The sequence below is a fragment of the Hypanus sabinus genome, chromosome 4 (assembly GCF_030144855.1).
Source record: "Hypanus sabinus isolate sHypSab1 chromosome 4, sHypSab1.hap1, whole genome shotgun sequence".
Taxonomy (NCBI): Eukaryota; Metazoa; Chordata; class Chondrichthyes; order Myliobatiformes; family Dasyatidae; genus Hypanus; species Hypanus sabinus.
Window position 1 is genome coordinate 117,301,803 of NC_082709.1, and position 18,362 is coordinate 117,320,164.

Consider the following 18,362-nt stretch of genomic DNA (forward strand, 5'->3'; position numbering starts at 1 on the left):
TTCCCAGGAGCAGTGCAATCATAACATAAGAAACGTAACACTAAATAATAAACATAACAATAAATAGTAAAACACAACAGCCACGTCAGTTAAAAACAAATTATAAGTGTCCAGTGCAAGTTAAAAGTGTCCAAAGCAGAGTCAGGTAGAGCAGCTATTTAGCAGTCTGACTGCCTGTGGGAGGCATAAAGGACATACATGTGAAGGAAAGCACTTTTTCCTTCTAGTTAAATGAAAATTTAGTTAATCAAGATTTTGAAGAACAAACCAAAGAATTCTCATTCCTTTGGTAGCATTTGTATACAAATATTCCTGGATTTGTTTTAGGATGTAGGGACAATGCTAATGCAGGAAAGCAATGCACAAGTTGTCCTCTCCTGCACAAGAACACAGTAGTGTAGTGGTTAGCACAACAGTGGCACAGTTAGCACAATGCTTTGCAGTACAGATGACCCATGACTGTGTGGGTTCTCTCCAGGTACTCTGGTTTCCTCCCACAGCCCAAAGATGTATCAGTTGGGAGATTAATTGGTCATTGTAAATTGGCCCGTGATTAGGCTAGGATTAAATTGGGGGAATTGATGGATGGTGTTGCTCGAAGGGCTGGGAGGTCCTATTCTGCGCTATATCTCAATAAGTAAATGAATGAATAAATAAACAAACACAAGAAAACAGGAGAAAGGTCATTCCATATGATCATTACTGATCAGTCCTAGTGCTCAACTCCTAATTTATGGCAGATTGACATACTCAATTCCCGATCCTTCAAATATCGATCTACCTGCTCCTTAAGTACTTTCAATTATCTAGCCTCCACTAACTTCCTGGGTTCAGTATTTCAGAGAATCAGTATCCTCTGCAGCTCAGTTTTAAATGACCTCCTCCTCATCCTGTGATTATGTTTGAGGCTTGCTGGGTGGCTGCCCCTCAATATCCATGCTGTCATGGCCCCTTTGGATCTTATATATTTCTAAACAACAGAATACGGTACCAATTTCACTTCATTAACTGGCCCTGACAGGGTAATCCTCACGCCCTAGGAATTAGACTAGTGAATCTCTGAGAGTGGCAGTTTAGTGTAGTAATTAATGTAATGTTATTACAGTGCCAGTAACCGAGGTTCAATTCTGTTGCTGTCTGTAAGGAGTTTGTATGGTCTCCCTGTGACCTCATGTGTTTCTTCTGATTGCTCCGGTTTCCTTCCACATTCCAAAAATGTACAGGCAAGTAAGTTAATTGGTCACATGGGTGGCATGGGCACATGGGGCTGGAAGTGTCTGTTACTATGCTATAAGTTTCTAAGTCTAAAGCTAAAATCCTTCAGATCGCCTCCTACACTGGTACAGGCGGCCCCTCGTTTTTCGAATGTTCGCTTTACGACAGCTCGCTGTTATGAAACACCTACATTAGTACTTGTTTTTGCTAACCAAACAGGATTTTCACTTTTATGAGAAAAAGACACCCGCTTTATGTGTGTTTACCCCAAGAAAGACGACAATGACCGTGAAGCTTTGTGCGGGCAGTTGTGTGCGCATGCGTGTACGTGCCAATTTTTTTTCTCCAAATCCATTTTGGCTCGCTATCTTCCCAATTTTGTTAAGTGAAACTACACAGTACGTACAATATTTCTACTTTATATAAGCTGTATATTTATCATATCATTCCTGCTTTTACTAATATGTAAGTGTTACTTTAGGTTTTCTATGTTATTTGGTTTGATTTGGTAGGTTATTTTTTGGGTCTGGGAACACTCAAAAAATTTTCCCATATAAATTAATGGTAATTGCTTCTTCACTTTACGACATTTCGGCTTACAAACTGTTTCATAGGAACACTCTACCTTCGGATAACGGGGGAAACCTGTATATCTTTTCTTAAATAAGGGGGTCAAAACTGTGCCTCATCAACATCCAGTATAATTGCAACAATACTTCCCCATTTCTGCATCCCAACTTCCTTACAACAAAGGCCAGTATTTCATTTTTCTTCTTAAATACTTGGTGTATGTGCCTGATAGCTTCTTGTGATACATGCACCAGACACCCATACTTCATTCATTACTGATTTATTAGAAATAGGAAAATATTGTTACAATTTAGATGTTAGTATGTTGTTAGATTTGGAGATCATGTTGTCCAGAAGTCAAGAACGAGGTCGAATTCTTATGGTTACAGCCATTTTATAAGATGTTCATCGTAGTACATACAGGTCAGACAGGGTCAGCCTGTACCAGCAAACAAGGCATGGGAGAAGTAAACAAAAGAACTTGAAAATATATTTTCCCTGCAGCAGCGTAAATGGAGAGATGAGCTCTGTTTCTCGGAGGACACAATTACAAGATCAAATTCCGGAGGACGACTAATCGTGGAAATGCTGATGGATTGTTCTGTTTACCCTTGTAAAAGGAAATACCTGAAAAATTTACAAACATTTCTTCATGATGTATTCCCCCTAATGCAAATCAAAAGTCTCCCTTTAATGGCAGAGATGATCCAAAGGGAAACCAGAAAAGACCCCACACTGTCTCAGTTTTACGTGTCCAACCAAAATGACCAGAATGCGCAGCAGAAGTCACAGTTCCCCCATTTTTACCAGCATTGTGGTGAACCCTTATGTGGGGATTGAGTTGTTGTTGTACCATCCGAGCTGAGCGCTAAAGTGCTGGAGGAACTAGGCATGGTCAAAATGGAAGCACTGGCTCAAAGATTTGTCAGGTGGCCTGGGATAGATCAGCAGATCAAGCAGCTTGCTCGTACTATTCAGGATGTCAACACGTCCTGAAGATAAGTGCCCAGACTTGTCAACCACTTCCTGCAGTCCAAGGGCCTACTCCTAAAACCACTACAGAGGAGGCCCCAGAACCTGACAGTGTTTCCCAACCACAAGTCTCACCTGCTAAGCGGAGTGATACCCCCACTGTCAGGAAGGACATTATCCAACAAGTATAAGAAATCCTTCGCAGTGATTCTTTAAGTCTGAATGGGACAATTAAAAAAATTTTATGTTGTGGATATCTATATAGTAGTTGTATTATAAGTAGATCTATTCCTGGTTCCTGTGTTTTTCTAATCCAACAATATCTTTTGACTCTTTCTACCATAGTGCATGATCTTGCACTCTCCTACATTAAACTCCATTTGCCAAGTTTTCACCCACTCTCTCAATCTATTGCAGAGTCCAAATATGCTCATGACATCATCTCCTCCTACCTACTTTCATGTCATCAACAAACCTGGATAACCTGTATCCTGTGCCTCCTCCAGACCATTAACATACAGAGCAAATAAACAGTAATCCAAACCAACACAATCCAAAGCAAAAATTCCCTTACACCATTTGTTCAGTTGGATGTACAGGAAAGGGACTGAATTACCTCTAGACAGAGTCTAAAAGTGAGACAATTTTACAACCGCAGAGTACTCTTCAAATCTCTTTATTTTCAGTCTTGGTGATGATATAAGATAGGCACTTGGGAGAGAATAAATTGCAGTGGTATGTGAAGATGTTTGGGGAATGGGATAGCTTTATTAGTAGAAGGCATGCACTCGATGGGTTGAATTACCTTGTTCTGTGCACTTCTAATTCTATGAATCCTACTTAAAATCACATTTGTCTTTGAACTTTCTTCATTCTAAGTACACCACCTGGAGGTAAAACTAGAGATGGCAAATCACTTCTACAAATATAGTATCAGTAATTCTGCCCTGTTAAGTACACTGAACTATCATAAAACTTATCTCCATTCTTCAAAGCAAGACACCTATCTTCTCTCAGGTCAGCTGATGTGGCTGCTCAACTTGACTAAAAGAGCTGGTTTATTCACATTGCTGATTTGGATCTAATTGGTGAATATCACTCCAAATCATGTGTTTTCAGACATCCCTGTCTTTGAATGAAAACTTAGGATATTGACAGAACATGGTTTATAACGCTGATTGCCTTATTTAACTATCCTTAATGTCATTACATTTAAAGCTGGACATCCTTTTCTTTCTGACGTTGCTTCTGCAGGTGACGTGGTTATTTTTATTAATAATTTTTATTCATTCCGAGGGTTAATTTGTTGGGATCTATGGCAAGGCAAGGGAAGCATGTATTCTCATCTCTAACTGTACCTTGAGAATGTGATGGAGGCAACATGTAGCTTAATCGGCATTCTAAGAGTCAACCATTTGGGAAGTGACTGCATTTCCATGGGCCTGAAGGATATTACTGAACCAGGTGCATTTTTACAGCCATCTGGTGCTTTATATGGCAAATCATTTTAATAACTAATTGTTGCTATTTATCCAAATTTTAGATTATTAATGTGAAGAAAATTCCACAGTTGTATGGTCAGATATGAATTTTAATCTCTGGTTTAAAATACAGGCCTCTTGATTTCTGTCCAGGTAACACAATTACAGCAACTTCATGTATCCATTCTTGTAATTCAGAGTGATTGAATTAAATTGGTACAGAAGTAGTTTTTTTGGACAATATTCATATTCATGGCAACTTAAAAAACAACACCGGAAGCCAATGATACAAACTTGATATGTTCCATTTTCACATTTAATATGTTGCTTTAATTTGATCAGCAGAAACACATTTGTCATGTTGTCACTTCCCAGCTTAACGGCACAAACTCTCATTCCTTCAGCATCATCACGCGTAAATCACTCATGACCTTTGCTTTTTAGGATCAATGCTAACCCACTGGAATTTAGGGCAGCAATGGAGGTGTTCAGGGCTTCCTTCACAGTGCTAGTAGCTTCCACTCTGTTTTCACTACTGTCAGCCATGCAATCCTGGGTGGAGACTCAGGGAATACCGTCGCACTCAGATGCAGAAGGATTCTTTATTGCTGTTTCCATAACAGTTTTGTTTAACCAGTCAGGGTTGTTAGCCCTGAGCTGTACCCCCCTCCCTACCAAACCTGGAGGACTGGTGGACCACTCTTAGTCTGGCCTCTACCCTTTGACCTGGTTGGCATGGGTGACCCTACCAAGAACCAAAACATAAACCCTGACTCCAGCCAACGTAGCTCTCCGGGTCATTGAGGCACGCAAGCCTCCAAACCACGACAAGGTTGTGATCCTCTTGGAGGGTTAAACTAGGAAGGTGGTATATAAATCTCATTCTTCTGCAATTAAAACGAAGCAAATTCTAAATGCAAACAAAAACTCTACAGTACATTGTTTGCCCTGGTGACAGAGGGATTAAATTTTTTAGACTAGATCTTCCTTCAATAAAACACAATCTTATAGCAAAAGTGACACTACTTCATACATTCAGAGTTCTCACTTGAAGTCTCTTTATGTCTGTTTTGAGTCCCTTCACCTTTACTCCAAAGATTAGGTTGTGAGCAAAATCAAAGCCATTTATTACCGCCATGTTAAGTAATGAAACGTTCATATTATTGCCTAGATAAGTGGATTTTAGTAAAGGAGAGAGATTGAATATGTTGGATTTACTTTTACTGGAACAAAAGATACTGAAGGATGATCTGATAGACCAATGCGAGATTATGGAAGGATGAGGTAAGGCAGATAGTTACAATCTTTTTCCAAATCTAAAACAATGTAAAGTTAAATTTTTGCATTTAGAATCTGTTTACCATTTATGAGCCAATGCAGGCAGAATTCCAGACCCCAACGCACAAAGTTCATCATGCAAGCAAGCTGCAGTGAGATTTCTTCCCTACATCCCAATAGGGTTTCTGTAAAGCCGACCAACCAGCTGATTGATAAGTATTTAAATACTAAGCATTCGGTGAACACTACAATTAACAGTGCACCAATGATGTCTCCTCGTATGGTGATAGAACATTTGCAAGTAAATTGACAAGACCAGAGAACAACTCAACCCACCCATGTTTACCACTAATTGCAGAAGATTGTGATTTGTGTGTCACCTTTCTACTTTACCATTGTTCCTACATCTTAAAACAGTCAGGAGTGCATATATGCTGCTGAAAGAATGTGTGTCCATAATGTTAACCCGGGAGGTGAAAATATGAAGAATATTCTTCTGCTGATCAAAGTAAATCAGTAGTAAATATGAAATTGGTTTTATATACCAGGTTTGTAGCATTCAGCTTAAAAAGTAAATCAAAACCCCCCAGAAAACTAATCCCTCCTAGCTACACAATGTCCATATCCCTCCATCTTCCTCATATTCATGTGCCTATCTCTTAAAAGCCTCTAATGTATTTGCTGCTACCACCATACCAGGCATCCACCACTCTCTGAGTAAAAACTTACCCCTCACATCCCCTTTGAATCTATGCCCTCTCACTTTCAGTGCAAGCCGTCGGGTATTAGACATTTCAACCCTGGGAAGAAGAAACTCCCTGTCTACTCTATCCATGCCTCTCATAATCTTATAAACCTCTATCAGATCTCTCTCCAGCTTCTAACACTCCAAATACATCAACCCAATTTGCCCAAACATCCATGACAACACATGCCCTCTAAACCAGGCAGCATTCTGGTAAACCTGTTCTGCACCCTCTCCAAAGCCTCAACATCCTTCCTGTAGTGGAGCAATCAGAACTGCACACAACACTCCAGGCGTGGCCTAACTAGAGTTTTAACAACATAACCTCTTGACTTTTGAACTTAATGCCTTGACTAATGTAAACAAGCATTCCATATGCCTTCTTAACCACCTATGTAGCCATTTTCATGGAGTTACGAACTTGGTCCCCAAGATCTCTCTGTACTTTGATAATAAAGTTATTTTCAAATCTGTGGTAATTTATTTTATACAGAGTGGGGTTGTCACAGGAGGTGGTGGAATCAGATACAATTATTTATGCAGGTACAACATAGATTGACATGGTCCTAATGTGGGAAAATGGGATTAATGTAGATGGGCAAAAAGATTAGCATAGACCTGGTGGGCCAGAGTTAGGTGCTTGGATGTACAATGCTACGACTCTATCAAAGAAATGCTGCCTTGCTTCATAATGTTTAATGAATGTTAAGAGCCTCTCAGCATTAGCTGGGATTGGCATTGTCCATTATAATGCCAAATTAAGTGGACTGGTTCCAGATCCAAGCCTTATATTTCATCCCCTTAAAACAAAGGAGGATTATCAAGTGGAAAACAATGAACTGTCAAAGCAGAGGACAAACACTTAGCCTCTGTCTGATTTGAGTTAAGGCAGCGATTATCATTACTGGTAGGGAAAAAGAAAGCTACTCAGGTGATCCAGTTTTCTTTTAAAAAAAGACCACCTAATGCAAGATGGGAGCAAGAATCAGGCTGCTTATGATGTCCTTGTAGTTGAAGAGCCAGCCAGAGCATCCTGCTTGGATCTGTGCAGGAAGAACCATTTAATATTCAAATTGAATAATGAGTAGAGAGAGCTGGAAGTCCTCATTCTTCTGATGTTCTGCTTTCATTTTAATGTTGCATTAATTCTGGTGCTACCTATCATGAGAAATTTGACAAATCGTTTGTTTGGCTTTCTCAAACTCTGACACCAGCACCATCTGCACATTCTCCTACAAATTGCACACCTTAATAATTGGAAAGATAATGCCATTCTGCTGCTAGGGACTGCTGGCCTTGTCTACAGCACTCAGCTTCCAAAGAAGTGAATGCAAAAGATAGTGTGCGGTATTCAGAATTGGCTCAGGGAACCAATGGAGCAACCAAAGGTACAGAGGCCACAGAACATTCTATCCCTCATGCCTGCTGCTCCATTCACCAAGAAGATGGCTGATCTTTAGCTCATTGCTTCTTTCCCATACTAAACTTTGATTGCCTCAAATCAAAAGATAGGTTTAAAAATCTCTCTCCGAAGGAGGAATATGATCGGTGTAGTGTAGTGTATAGTGTATGAAGGCACACACTCAATGATTCAGGAATAGCTTCTTCTCCTGTGCCATCTGATTTCTGAATGGACATTGAAACCATTGAAAGTAACCAAATTTCATGACATATGCCAGTGATATTAAACCTGATTCTGATTCTGCTCAGAACAAGTATCCAGGGCCATATTAGTTTAGTTCAGTTCCAACACCTTCACAGGTGTGGCTATCAAACATAAGTCACAAGGTCAGCACAATATTGTGGGCTGAAGGGCCAGTACTTTGCTGAAGGTCCTACATTCTATGTTCTAAAATATTTTAAAACAATGACAAAAAGCTAGGTCAAAGGGGTAGGCTTAAAGAGAGCCTTAAAGGAAGAAAGAGAGACGTTCAGGGAAGGAATACAAAGACTGAAACCAGGCATATGAAACTGATGTCAATAGTGGAGCCATTAAAACAATAGATGGACAATCAAGGAGACACAGAAATTGGTGTAGAAATTGATGAGGAATATTGGGCTGTCAGAGGGATGAAGCCATGGAGGGATCTGAAAACAAGGTGAGAAATTTAAAAATGAGACATTGTTGGAGGTAGAGCAAGCAGAAGAAAGCTGGGACTTAGCACAAGTTATATGATAATTTACTTAAGAGTGCAAAAAAATTAAGTACTCTGCTAAATAACGCAGTGCAATTTTGGTGTCCTGGGATACAGGCTGCTTTATGCATGGATGGGCCAAGTAGACATTCAACCTACCTACATGATGTATATTAGGGCAGTAATCCTAAAACAACACATGCACCTCTGTATGACTGGTTTAAGAGTGACACCAGTAGAAGACCCTCAGTGAAGACTGACATGTGGAAGTGCAATGAGGAAGACAGAAGAGGATGGAAAAATGTTACTGAGGTACCTACAGATTCTTTGAAACAAAGTGCTAGATGTTGGAAAGGTACAATAAAGGAAGCTGTTGCTGGAAATACACAGCACTGCTATGATTAGATATTTACCATAACTTGCTCTAATAGCTACAGATATGTCGAATTCATTCACGAATATCTCCAGCTCCTAATTTCATGAGAACTCCAACTGAAATGTCATCCTACATATTTCAGATTCATGCAGATAATTTAATGATATTCAGTTTCTTATTTTCAAAACCATTCTTGTTGGATTTTGGGATCCATATTTAATGCAACGTGTCAGTACATTCATGCTCTTGACCTCTCCCCTGAGCAGCAGCAACAACTTCTGCCTCAACCCTATCCTGGCCTATTCTTTCACTTTTAATTTTGCTGTCTCCAGTGCTTTGATTGAAAGACTTCTTTTCTTTCTTGTGTCACTGAATAGCTAGTTATTTGTAACATTTCCTGTTTCATTGGCATCTCTTGTAAATATGCTGTGAGATGTATTTACTAATTCAGTTTGACTGAGATTAACTTCAATCAATCTTGTGGCATTGAGAAAATGCTGGTACTTCCCAAAACCCCATTCAATCATTACTACATTATTAACGCTAAAGGATTTTCTGTAACATGAGCAAATTATTTAGTCTGAAGTCATTGAAATTTGAGACTGATTTACTAAGCGACTGAATTCCCTCCAAAGAGCTACAAGAAAATCTGAACTTCTCCCCATCCAGCTGGAAAGGAAGAAGTGTATAATTTTTCTGTCTTTTTGTGTTGTCTTTCCTATCCTCAACTAAAATACATCATAGCAAAGAGAAAATTTATAGTGATGTCACAGTGGTATCAGATAAACTGATCTGGTAATGTTGGTTGCAGAATAGCTGTAGGGTAGAGCAAAAAAGGGAAACCCTGTTTTGCTATAAATGATGCAAAGAGTCCTTTAATGTCCATCAATCACAGCAGAAGGAGCCTTAATCTGATATTTTACACTAATCGCCCTGAGCGCCACCATAAAGTATTGGACTAAATCATGTACTCAAATCTTCTGCACCTATCTTAAACTTCTGAAGTCCTTGAGTAAAAGAATATTATTTCAGTTTTTACTTGGCAGCATCAGGCTAACATTACATTAACACTCCACTCTTCTGTCATTAACTCTCCCCTTCCCTTTTCACTGTACCAAGATTGATTATACATCTCCAGAAGTAATTGGAATTTAGCAGATTTAATTGGTTTACCTGCTCACTGAACTTGCTGAAATCTGCAAAATTCGGCTGCTGGATCTTCTCTTGTGGTTTGGTAGACAGGTTATTGATGTCTGCCTTAGCAGGAAAGGGAGCAATCTATAAAAGAGGGAAAAGGCAAATTTTCAAGTTGCAATTAACAATCTACCTCATTAACAAAGAAAGACAAAATTTCTTTCACTCTTCTCTCCGTTGGAAATACTAACACTTTTGCTATGGGCAGTAATATTGCCTTCAATCAATGACCCTGACTTGTGACTTGGATCTGCTCCTACCGGCACAACAGGTCAACAGCAGATGCCATTTGATTGGCTCTTCACTCAACACTGGAACATCTGGAGGCAAAGATGCTCTTTATTGACTACAGCTTGGCATTCAACACTATCATCCCCTCAAAACTAATCAGTTAGCTTCAAGAATTGGCCTCAATACCTCCATGTGTAATTGGATCTTCAATTTCCTCACCTGCAGAGCCCAGTCTGTTTGGCTTGGCAACATTTCTCCCACAATCTCCATCAGCATGAGTGCATCACAAGACTGTGTGCTTCATCCCCTGTTTTACTTGCTTCATAAGCTTGACTGTGAGGCTAAGCACAGCTCCTGTGCCATATTTAAGTTTGCTGACGACACTACTGCAGCTGGCTAAATCAAAGCTGATGATGAAGCAGCATACAAGAGAGAGACTTAAAATCTGACTAAGTGGTGCCACAACAACTTCTCACTCAATGCCAGCAAAACCAAGGAGCTGATTATTGACTTCAAGAGGAGGAAACCGGAGGTCCATGGGCCAGAGGTGGAGGTGGTCAACAACTTTAAATTCCTTGGGAGGATCTGTCCAGGGCCCAGCATGCAAGTGCAATTAAGAAGAAAGCATGGCCGTGCCTCTACTTCCTTAGAACTTTGTGAAGATTCAACATGATATCTAAAACTTTGACAAACTTCTATAGATACGTGGTGGAGAGTATATTGACATGCCTCAAATGGAAACACCAAAGCCCTTGAACAGAAACTCCTGAAAAAAGTAATGGTTACAGCCCAGTCCATTATGGGTAGTAAAACCCTCGCCATATTGAGCACATCTACTGCAAGTACTGTCATAGGCACACAGAATCCATCATCAAGTACCCCAACTTCCCAGGTCATGGTCTCTTCTCACTGTTGCCATCAGGAAGGTGGTACAGGAGCCTCTGGACACACATAACCAGGTTCAGGAACAGTTATTATTGCTCAACCATCAGGGTCTTCAACCAGAGGGGATAACTTCACTCTGAATCAGAATCAGATTTAATATCACTGTAATATGTCATGAAATTTAGTAACTCTATGGCAACAGTACAGTGCAATACATGATAAAAATGGGAAAAACTGAATCACAGTAAATATATGTGTGTATATTAGATAGTTAAATTAAGGAGTGCAACAACAGAAATTTATAAAGAGTAGTGAAATAGTATTCATGGGTTCAATGTCCATTTAGGAATTGGATTGCAGAGAAGAAGCTGTTCCTGATTGCTGAGAGTGTGCCTTCAGGTTCTGTTCCTCCTTCCTGATGGGCTTACCATAATTTATTTACTTATTTTTCTATATTTATCATGCATTGCATTGTATTGCCGTTACAAAGTTAACAAATTTCACGATATATGATACTAAACCTGGCTCGGAGTGAAGTTATCCCCTTTGGTTCAAGAGCCTGATGGTTGAGGGATAATAACTGTTCCTGAACCTGGTTATGTGTGTCCAGAGGCTCCTGTACCACCTTCCTGATGGCAGCAGTGAGAAGAGATCATGACCTGGGAGGTTGGGGTCCTTGATGATGGACACTGCGTTCCAATGACAGCACCTGCTGCATTCAGGGACTCATCTTCAAGCCCGGATGAGTACGCCACAGTTGTCACTGACTTCATTAGATCCTGTGTGGATCAGTGTGTGCCAATGAAAATTTACTGTACATTCCTAAACCAAAAGCCGTGGATGAACCAGTAAGTTCGTAGTCTGCTGAGGGCTAGATCTATGGCTTTTAAGTATGGTGATCCAGGTCAGTATATGACTTGTGTTGGGCTATTTCAAGAGCCAAGAAACAATTCTAGGAGAGATTAGAGGTGACAGTGGATGCACGTCAACTCTGGCAGGGTTTGCAGGGCATTACTTCCTACAAAGCAAAACCCAACATTATGAATGGCAGTGATGCTTCACTACTTGATGAGCTCAATGCCTTTTATGCTCACTTTGAAAGGGAGAATGAAATTACAGCTATGAGAATACTTGCAGCATCCGATGATGTGATCTCTGTCTCTGCGGCCATTGTCAGGGTGTCTTTCAAGAGGGTGAAACCTGGCAAGGTGGCAGAGCCCAATGGAGTACCTGGTAAGGCTCTGAAAGCCGGTGCCAACCAACTGGCAGTGGTGTTCAAAAACATTTTCAATCTCTCACTGATACATACTTAGATAATAAATTTACTTTGAACTATCTGGTCATTTATCATAACGCGAAGGAACAAACCATATTGCCTGGCCATCTGACTGTGCTGCACACCTATACTTAGTGACTACAGAAACATTAATCCAACAGGGGTGGCTGGACACCGACTAGTGTAGGAAATTTGCCTGACCCCAACCTACATTCCTTAGCGTGATCAAGCCTGATTACAAAGTGTTGCTACTTTGTTGGAACAGTAACTGAAAATCAAAGAAAGGGAGATGCTGGAAATCTGAAGCTAAAGTTAAACAGAAAATTCAGGAAACATTCAACAGGTCAGGTAGTATGTGTGGAAAAAGAAAAATATCTAAACTTTCAGGTCAACAGGCTTCCTATTGTCCATCTGATAAAGTGTTTTTGGCCTAAAACAACGATGTTTCCCTTTCCACAGTCGCTGTCTGATTAGAATTTGTTTTTGTTGGCTACTCAAGAGATATTGGCACTGCCCATTTTAACTTTCTTGTTTTGTTTCAAAAGGCTTTCTATGAATGACACCACTGGAATCTCCTCATGAGCTTTTCAGAGCTTGAACTGCGCTGTGCATTCTAAATGTGAGACAGAGGAAGGAGGAGCGTTCACAGGTGCAGAGATAACCTAAAACAAGCTGTCAAGTGAAGAGTCAGAGGACTAACAAAGCCTATCAGGTACGGTAGCAGGCAGTGGTGGGACACGATAGGGAAGTGAAAAATAGTTGAGAGATGCAGTTTGTCACTGACATTTAATATGGAATTGGTAAATATCTCACAACCAGCCTTACACCTGCTCACCCAATGAAACGAATACCATAGAAAAATGACAAGTGAGAGAAAGCTCTAAAAAGGAATACACACCTGCTCCAAACAATCTTATATCATTTCAAAGCTCCTGAGCTGCTAAAACATTTTTTGCAGCTGCTAAAAAAAAGTTGGGGGAGGGGATTAGAAAAACATCAAATGTTTCTATCAGTTAGGGATATGATTTTCAAAACATCTTGTCATAGATCATAGAATCACAGAGTATAGTTCAGGCCCTTTGGTCCACAACATTGTGTTGACCTTTTAACCTACCCCAAGATCAATTTAACCCTTCCCTCCTAAATTGCCCCTTGTTTTTCTTTCATCCTTGTGCCTATCTAAGAATTTCTCAGATATCCTTAATGTACTCTATCTACCTCTACCATCTCACCTGGCAGCGCTTTCCGACCACTGTGCAAAAAAACAACTATCTCTGACATGCCCCTATACTTTCCTCCAATCACCTTAAAATTATGCCCTCTTAAAATATTAGCCATTTCAGCCCTGGGACAAAGGCAATGGCTGTCCATTCTATCAAAGCCTTTTATCATCTTCAACACCTCTATCAAGTCAACTCTTATTCTCCAAAGAGTATATCCCTAGCTTGCTCAACTTCTCCTTGTAAGACATGCTTTCTAATCCAGGTAGTGATCTTGTAAACCTCCTCTGCACCTTCTCTAAAGTTTCCACATCCTTCCTAAAATGAGGTGACAGGAACCGAAAACAATTCTCCAAGTGTGGTCCAACCAGAGTTATATAGAGCTACAACATTACCTCACAGTTCTTGAACTCAATCCCCTGACTAATGAAAGACAAAACACCATGCATCTTCTTAACTTGCCTTTCAATTTGTGTGGCGAGTTTGGGGGAAATATTCTGACTTCTAAATTTGACCTCCCAGTTTAAAATGACACTTCTAAAGGAGGGTCACATCTTACTGGAAGTTCATAATGCAAGAAATATGATTAATTACAACTGATAACACTTTTTATGTGGTAAATTATCACTGCAAACAATGAAGAGGCGAGTGAAGGCAAAACTGACTCGAGGGTCAGGGTATGCAGGCACGATGCAAAGCTGGAGCGTGGCATGTTTGAGGAGAGATGCTCGAGGCATGTTCTAGATGGAGTTGGAGTAAGCAACCGGAGTGGAGGAGTTTCAGAACTCATCTCCCTCAACTGGGAGCAAGGTTAGATTGATCTAAGCGTCAAGTCGATTTGGACAGGCTGGAACATGCCAGCGGGGTCCAGGCTCTGAGCACATCAATGCCATGGGGCCCGGGTCCTAGTGTGGGAAAACAACCCAGCGTTTGGACAATTTAAACGCTAGCTCAGATAGACTGAAAAGGTAGGGTTTCGGGACTGGAGGCGAGGGTCGGGCAAACTTACTAACACCCTTCCAAGTCATTTATAAAAATGACAAAGAGAAGGGGTCCCTGTGGAACACTACTGGTCACCAACCTCCAGGCAGAATACCCTCCATCTACTATCACCCTTTGTCTCTGTGGTCAAGCCAATTCCAAATCTACACAGCCAAGTTTCCTGGATCCCATGCCTCCTGATTTACTCAATGAGGCTACCATAAACTCATAAAAGAATTCATTCGCTTATCTTTCCCCAGTATTTCCTATTCATTTTAATCTGGCTTGGTAGGTGCCACGAGGTGCAGTCCCAACAACAAGTCTACCAAGCTGAGGGCTGAGAAGTCAGTAGGGCTTGTCTAGTCCTGGTGTACTGAAGGAGGCATCCATCAATGTACCCAAGGCAGCTGGCTGACCAGGTGACCAGGCAGATGATGCTGCCATCAGCTTCCACCCATCGTAGCACTGAAAACAGGGACCTCCATGGAGAAATGCAGGAAGTCCTGGTACTGCGGGAGGGATTCCGGGCAATTACATGATACTCAAAGCTGCACTATAGACTGGGTCTTACCTTGGCAGTTGGAGGTCGTGGTGGGATAGCAGGGGGTGGCTGTAACCAATCCGATGTTACCACTAAAATTAAAATAAATCATAAAATGCAAATAATGACACTAATCAATACATAAACAACATGCAAAAACCACTGGGTTATTTAATACTCTATAAAAGTAATGCTGATACCACCTAAAGGCCCAGCCACCAACAATACAACAAAGTCATAAAGGAGACAAAGACTGCAAGACCCGGATCAGCAAACAGTCGGCTGTAGAAACTCACTGGGTTGGCTGAGCAGCATCGGTGGAGGTGGGGGAGGAACTGTGATGGTTCCAGTCAAAACACTGCACCATTCCATTCACTGACAAGGACCATCTGCACGAGGAAGCTTCATCACTTACTCTTGATATTCAGTTTCATTATCACTGCAACTCCTCACGTAAACATCTTGGAGATGATCACTGAGTGGGATTTACTGTTTGCCTTCTCTTCATTGTTGCTGGGTCAAAACCCTGGAACCCTCCCCTGTCAGCATTGTGGCATTGGGTACTTATTATTCCAGTAATATTTAAATAATATTGTAAATATAATCAGAATCAGGTTTAATATCACCAGCATATGTCGTGAAATTTGTTAACTTTACAGCAGCAGTACAATGTAATACATGATAAATATAGAAAAAGGTAAATCAATTACAGTAAATATATATATTTATTAAATAGTTAAATTAAAAATAGTGCAAAAACAGAAATAATAAAAGTGAGGGAGTGTTCGTGGGTTCAAAGTCAGAATCGGATGGCAGAGGGGAAGAAGCTGTTGCTGAATCACTGAGTGTGTGCCTTCAGGCTTCTGTACCTCCTTTCCAATGGTAACAATGAGAAGAGGGCATGTCATGGATGAAGGGGATCCTTAATAACAGACACTACTTTTCTGAGGCACTGCTCCTTGAAAATGTCTTGGATACTATGGAGGATGGAGCACCTAAATTTACAACTTTCTGTAGCTTCTTTCGATCCTTTGCAGTAGACCCCCCACCCCCACCCCAATGCCAGACAGTGATGCAGCCTGTCAGAATTCTCTCCATTGTATATCTATAAAAAGTTTTGAGTGTTTTAGGTGAGAAACTAAATCTTCTCTAACTCCTTATGAAATAAAGCCACTGTCTTTCCCTCTTTATAGCTGCATCCATACGTTGGGATAGGTTAGATCCTCAGAGATCTTGACACCCAGGAACCTGAAATTGCTCACTCTCTCCACTTCTGATCCTTCAATGAGGATTGGTTCGTGTTCCCTTGTCCTATCACTCCTGAAGTCCACAATCGGCTCTTTGGTCTTATTGACGTTGAGTGCAAGGCTGTTGCTGCGACGCCACTCAGCTAGCAGGTATGTCTCACTCCTGTACGCCCTCTTGTCCCCAGCTAGGATTCTGCCAACAATGGTTTTATCATCAACAAATCTATAGATGATATTTGAGCTATGTCTAGCCACACAGTCATGTGTATAGAGAGTAGAGCAGTGGACAAAGCACACATCCCTGAGGTGCGCCAGTGTTGATCAGCAGGGAGGAGGAGACACTATCACCAATCCGCACAGATTGAGGTCTTCCAGTTAGGAAGTCAAAGATCCAATTGCAGAGGAAGGTACAGACGATCAGGTGCCATAGCTAATCAATCAGGACTGTGGGAGTGATGGAGAAATGCTGAGCTATAGTCTATGAACAGCATCCTGACATAGGTATTTGTATTGTCCAGGTGATCTAAGGCCGTGTGAAGAGTCATTGAGATTGCATCTGCTGTAGACCTATTGTAGTGATAGGGATGTTGCAGTGGGTCCAGGTCCATGCTGAGGCAGGAGTTGATTCTGGCCATGACCAGCCTCTCGAAGCATTTCATCACCGTAGATGTGAGTGCTACTGGATGATAGTCATTAAGGCACCTCACACTACTCTTCTTGGGCACTGGTATAACTGTTATATCCAGGAAACGTAATGTTCTTGCTGTTGCCATCAGGAAGAAAGTACAGGAGCCTCAGTACTTACATTACCAGGTTCGGAAACAGTTCCCATCCCTTAACTATCAGTGTCTTGAACCAAAGGGGATAACTACACTCAAATGGACTTACCCCATCATTGAAACATTCCCACAACGAATAGACTCACTTTTAAGGATTTTTCATCTCATGTTCTCGATAGTTAATGCTTATTTATTTATTATTTCTTTCTTTTTGTATTTGCACAGTTTGTTGATTTAGGTATGTAGGTAGAGATTTCTACAAATCATTGTTCACTACTTGCCTGATTATAAGTTTGAGGTAAAGGTAACAGGGAGGAGGGATTGTAGCTTGGAAACTAAATAGCATCAGCTTGGATAAAGTTAATCAACAATGAGTTGCAGGAAACCTTGATGTGACTGTCTGTAACCCAGCAAACGTATGATGTAAAATGTAGGGAAAATTATGAAATCAGGAAATTATAGATTCATGTGACAAGAGTGATTCAAAGAACAAGGTGGACTTCAGTTGATATACAGACCAGACTAATCCCATTAGCAGTAACTATACAGAGGGCAAATTCCCAATCTGTGGAAGAGTTGGTTTTGTAGAGAGCAATTAATGAACCAATAAAGGAAAAGTCCATTTAAAATCTAGTATTGTTCAATCTGAAAAAGATTTCATGGTAACCTGATAGCTGAGAAGCCTTTAGAGAAGTATGATAAATATAAAACAGAATTTTGTATAAAATATGAAATTGATTTTGTTCAATTTGAAACCAGGATCTTAAATCTAAACAAAAGAAACTGCAACAATATGAGAAACGAGTTGGTTGCAGTAGATTGCATTTATATTAAAAGGGTGTGATAAAAAAATGGCTAACATCTACAGTGATGCAATCTCACAGGCTCTTTACTCTGCTTTGAAGCAGCAGGACAACAGCAAAACATATGTCAGGCCGCTGTTTATCAATGACAGCTCAGCATTCAACACCATCATCCTCTCAATAGTAATCAACAAGCTTCAAAACATGAGACCCTGCAGTTCCCTTTGAAACTGGATCTTTGACTTCCTTGTCGGGAGACCACAGTCAGTAACAGATTGGTAATAACATCTACTCACCAACAATCAATACAGGTGCATCTCAAGGCTGTGTGCTTAGCCCACTGCTCTACTCACTACATTCATGACTGTGTAGCTAAGCACAGCTCAACCACCATTTATAAATTCCCTGATGACACCACTGTTACTGGCAGAAT

General features: G+C 40.6%; 1 protein-coding gene across 1 annotated transcript in view; it reads right to left on the reverse strand.

Annotated features, from left to right (window-relative positions):
• reps2 (RALBP1 associated Eps domain containing 2) overlaps nt 1-18,362 on the reverse strand; it is a 228,725-nt gene that overhangs the window by 17,557 nt on the left and 192,806 nt on the right. Inside the window, exons 14-15 of the mRNA XM_059968006.1 lie at nt 15,131-15,192; nt 9,946-10,050 (exon numbers count right to left, since the gene is read on the reverse strand). Coding sequence (XP_059823989.1) covers nt 9,946-10,050; nt 15,131-15,192 — 167 coding nt within the window. The remainder of the gene's footprint in view (nt 1-9,945; nt 10,051-15,130; nt 15,193-18,362) is intronic.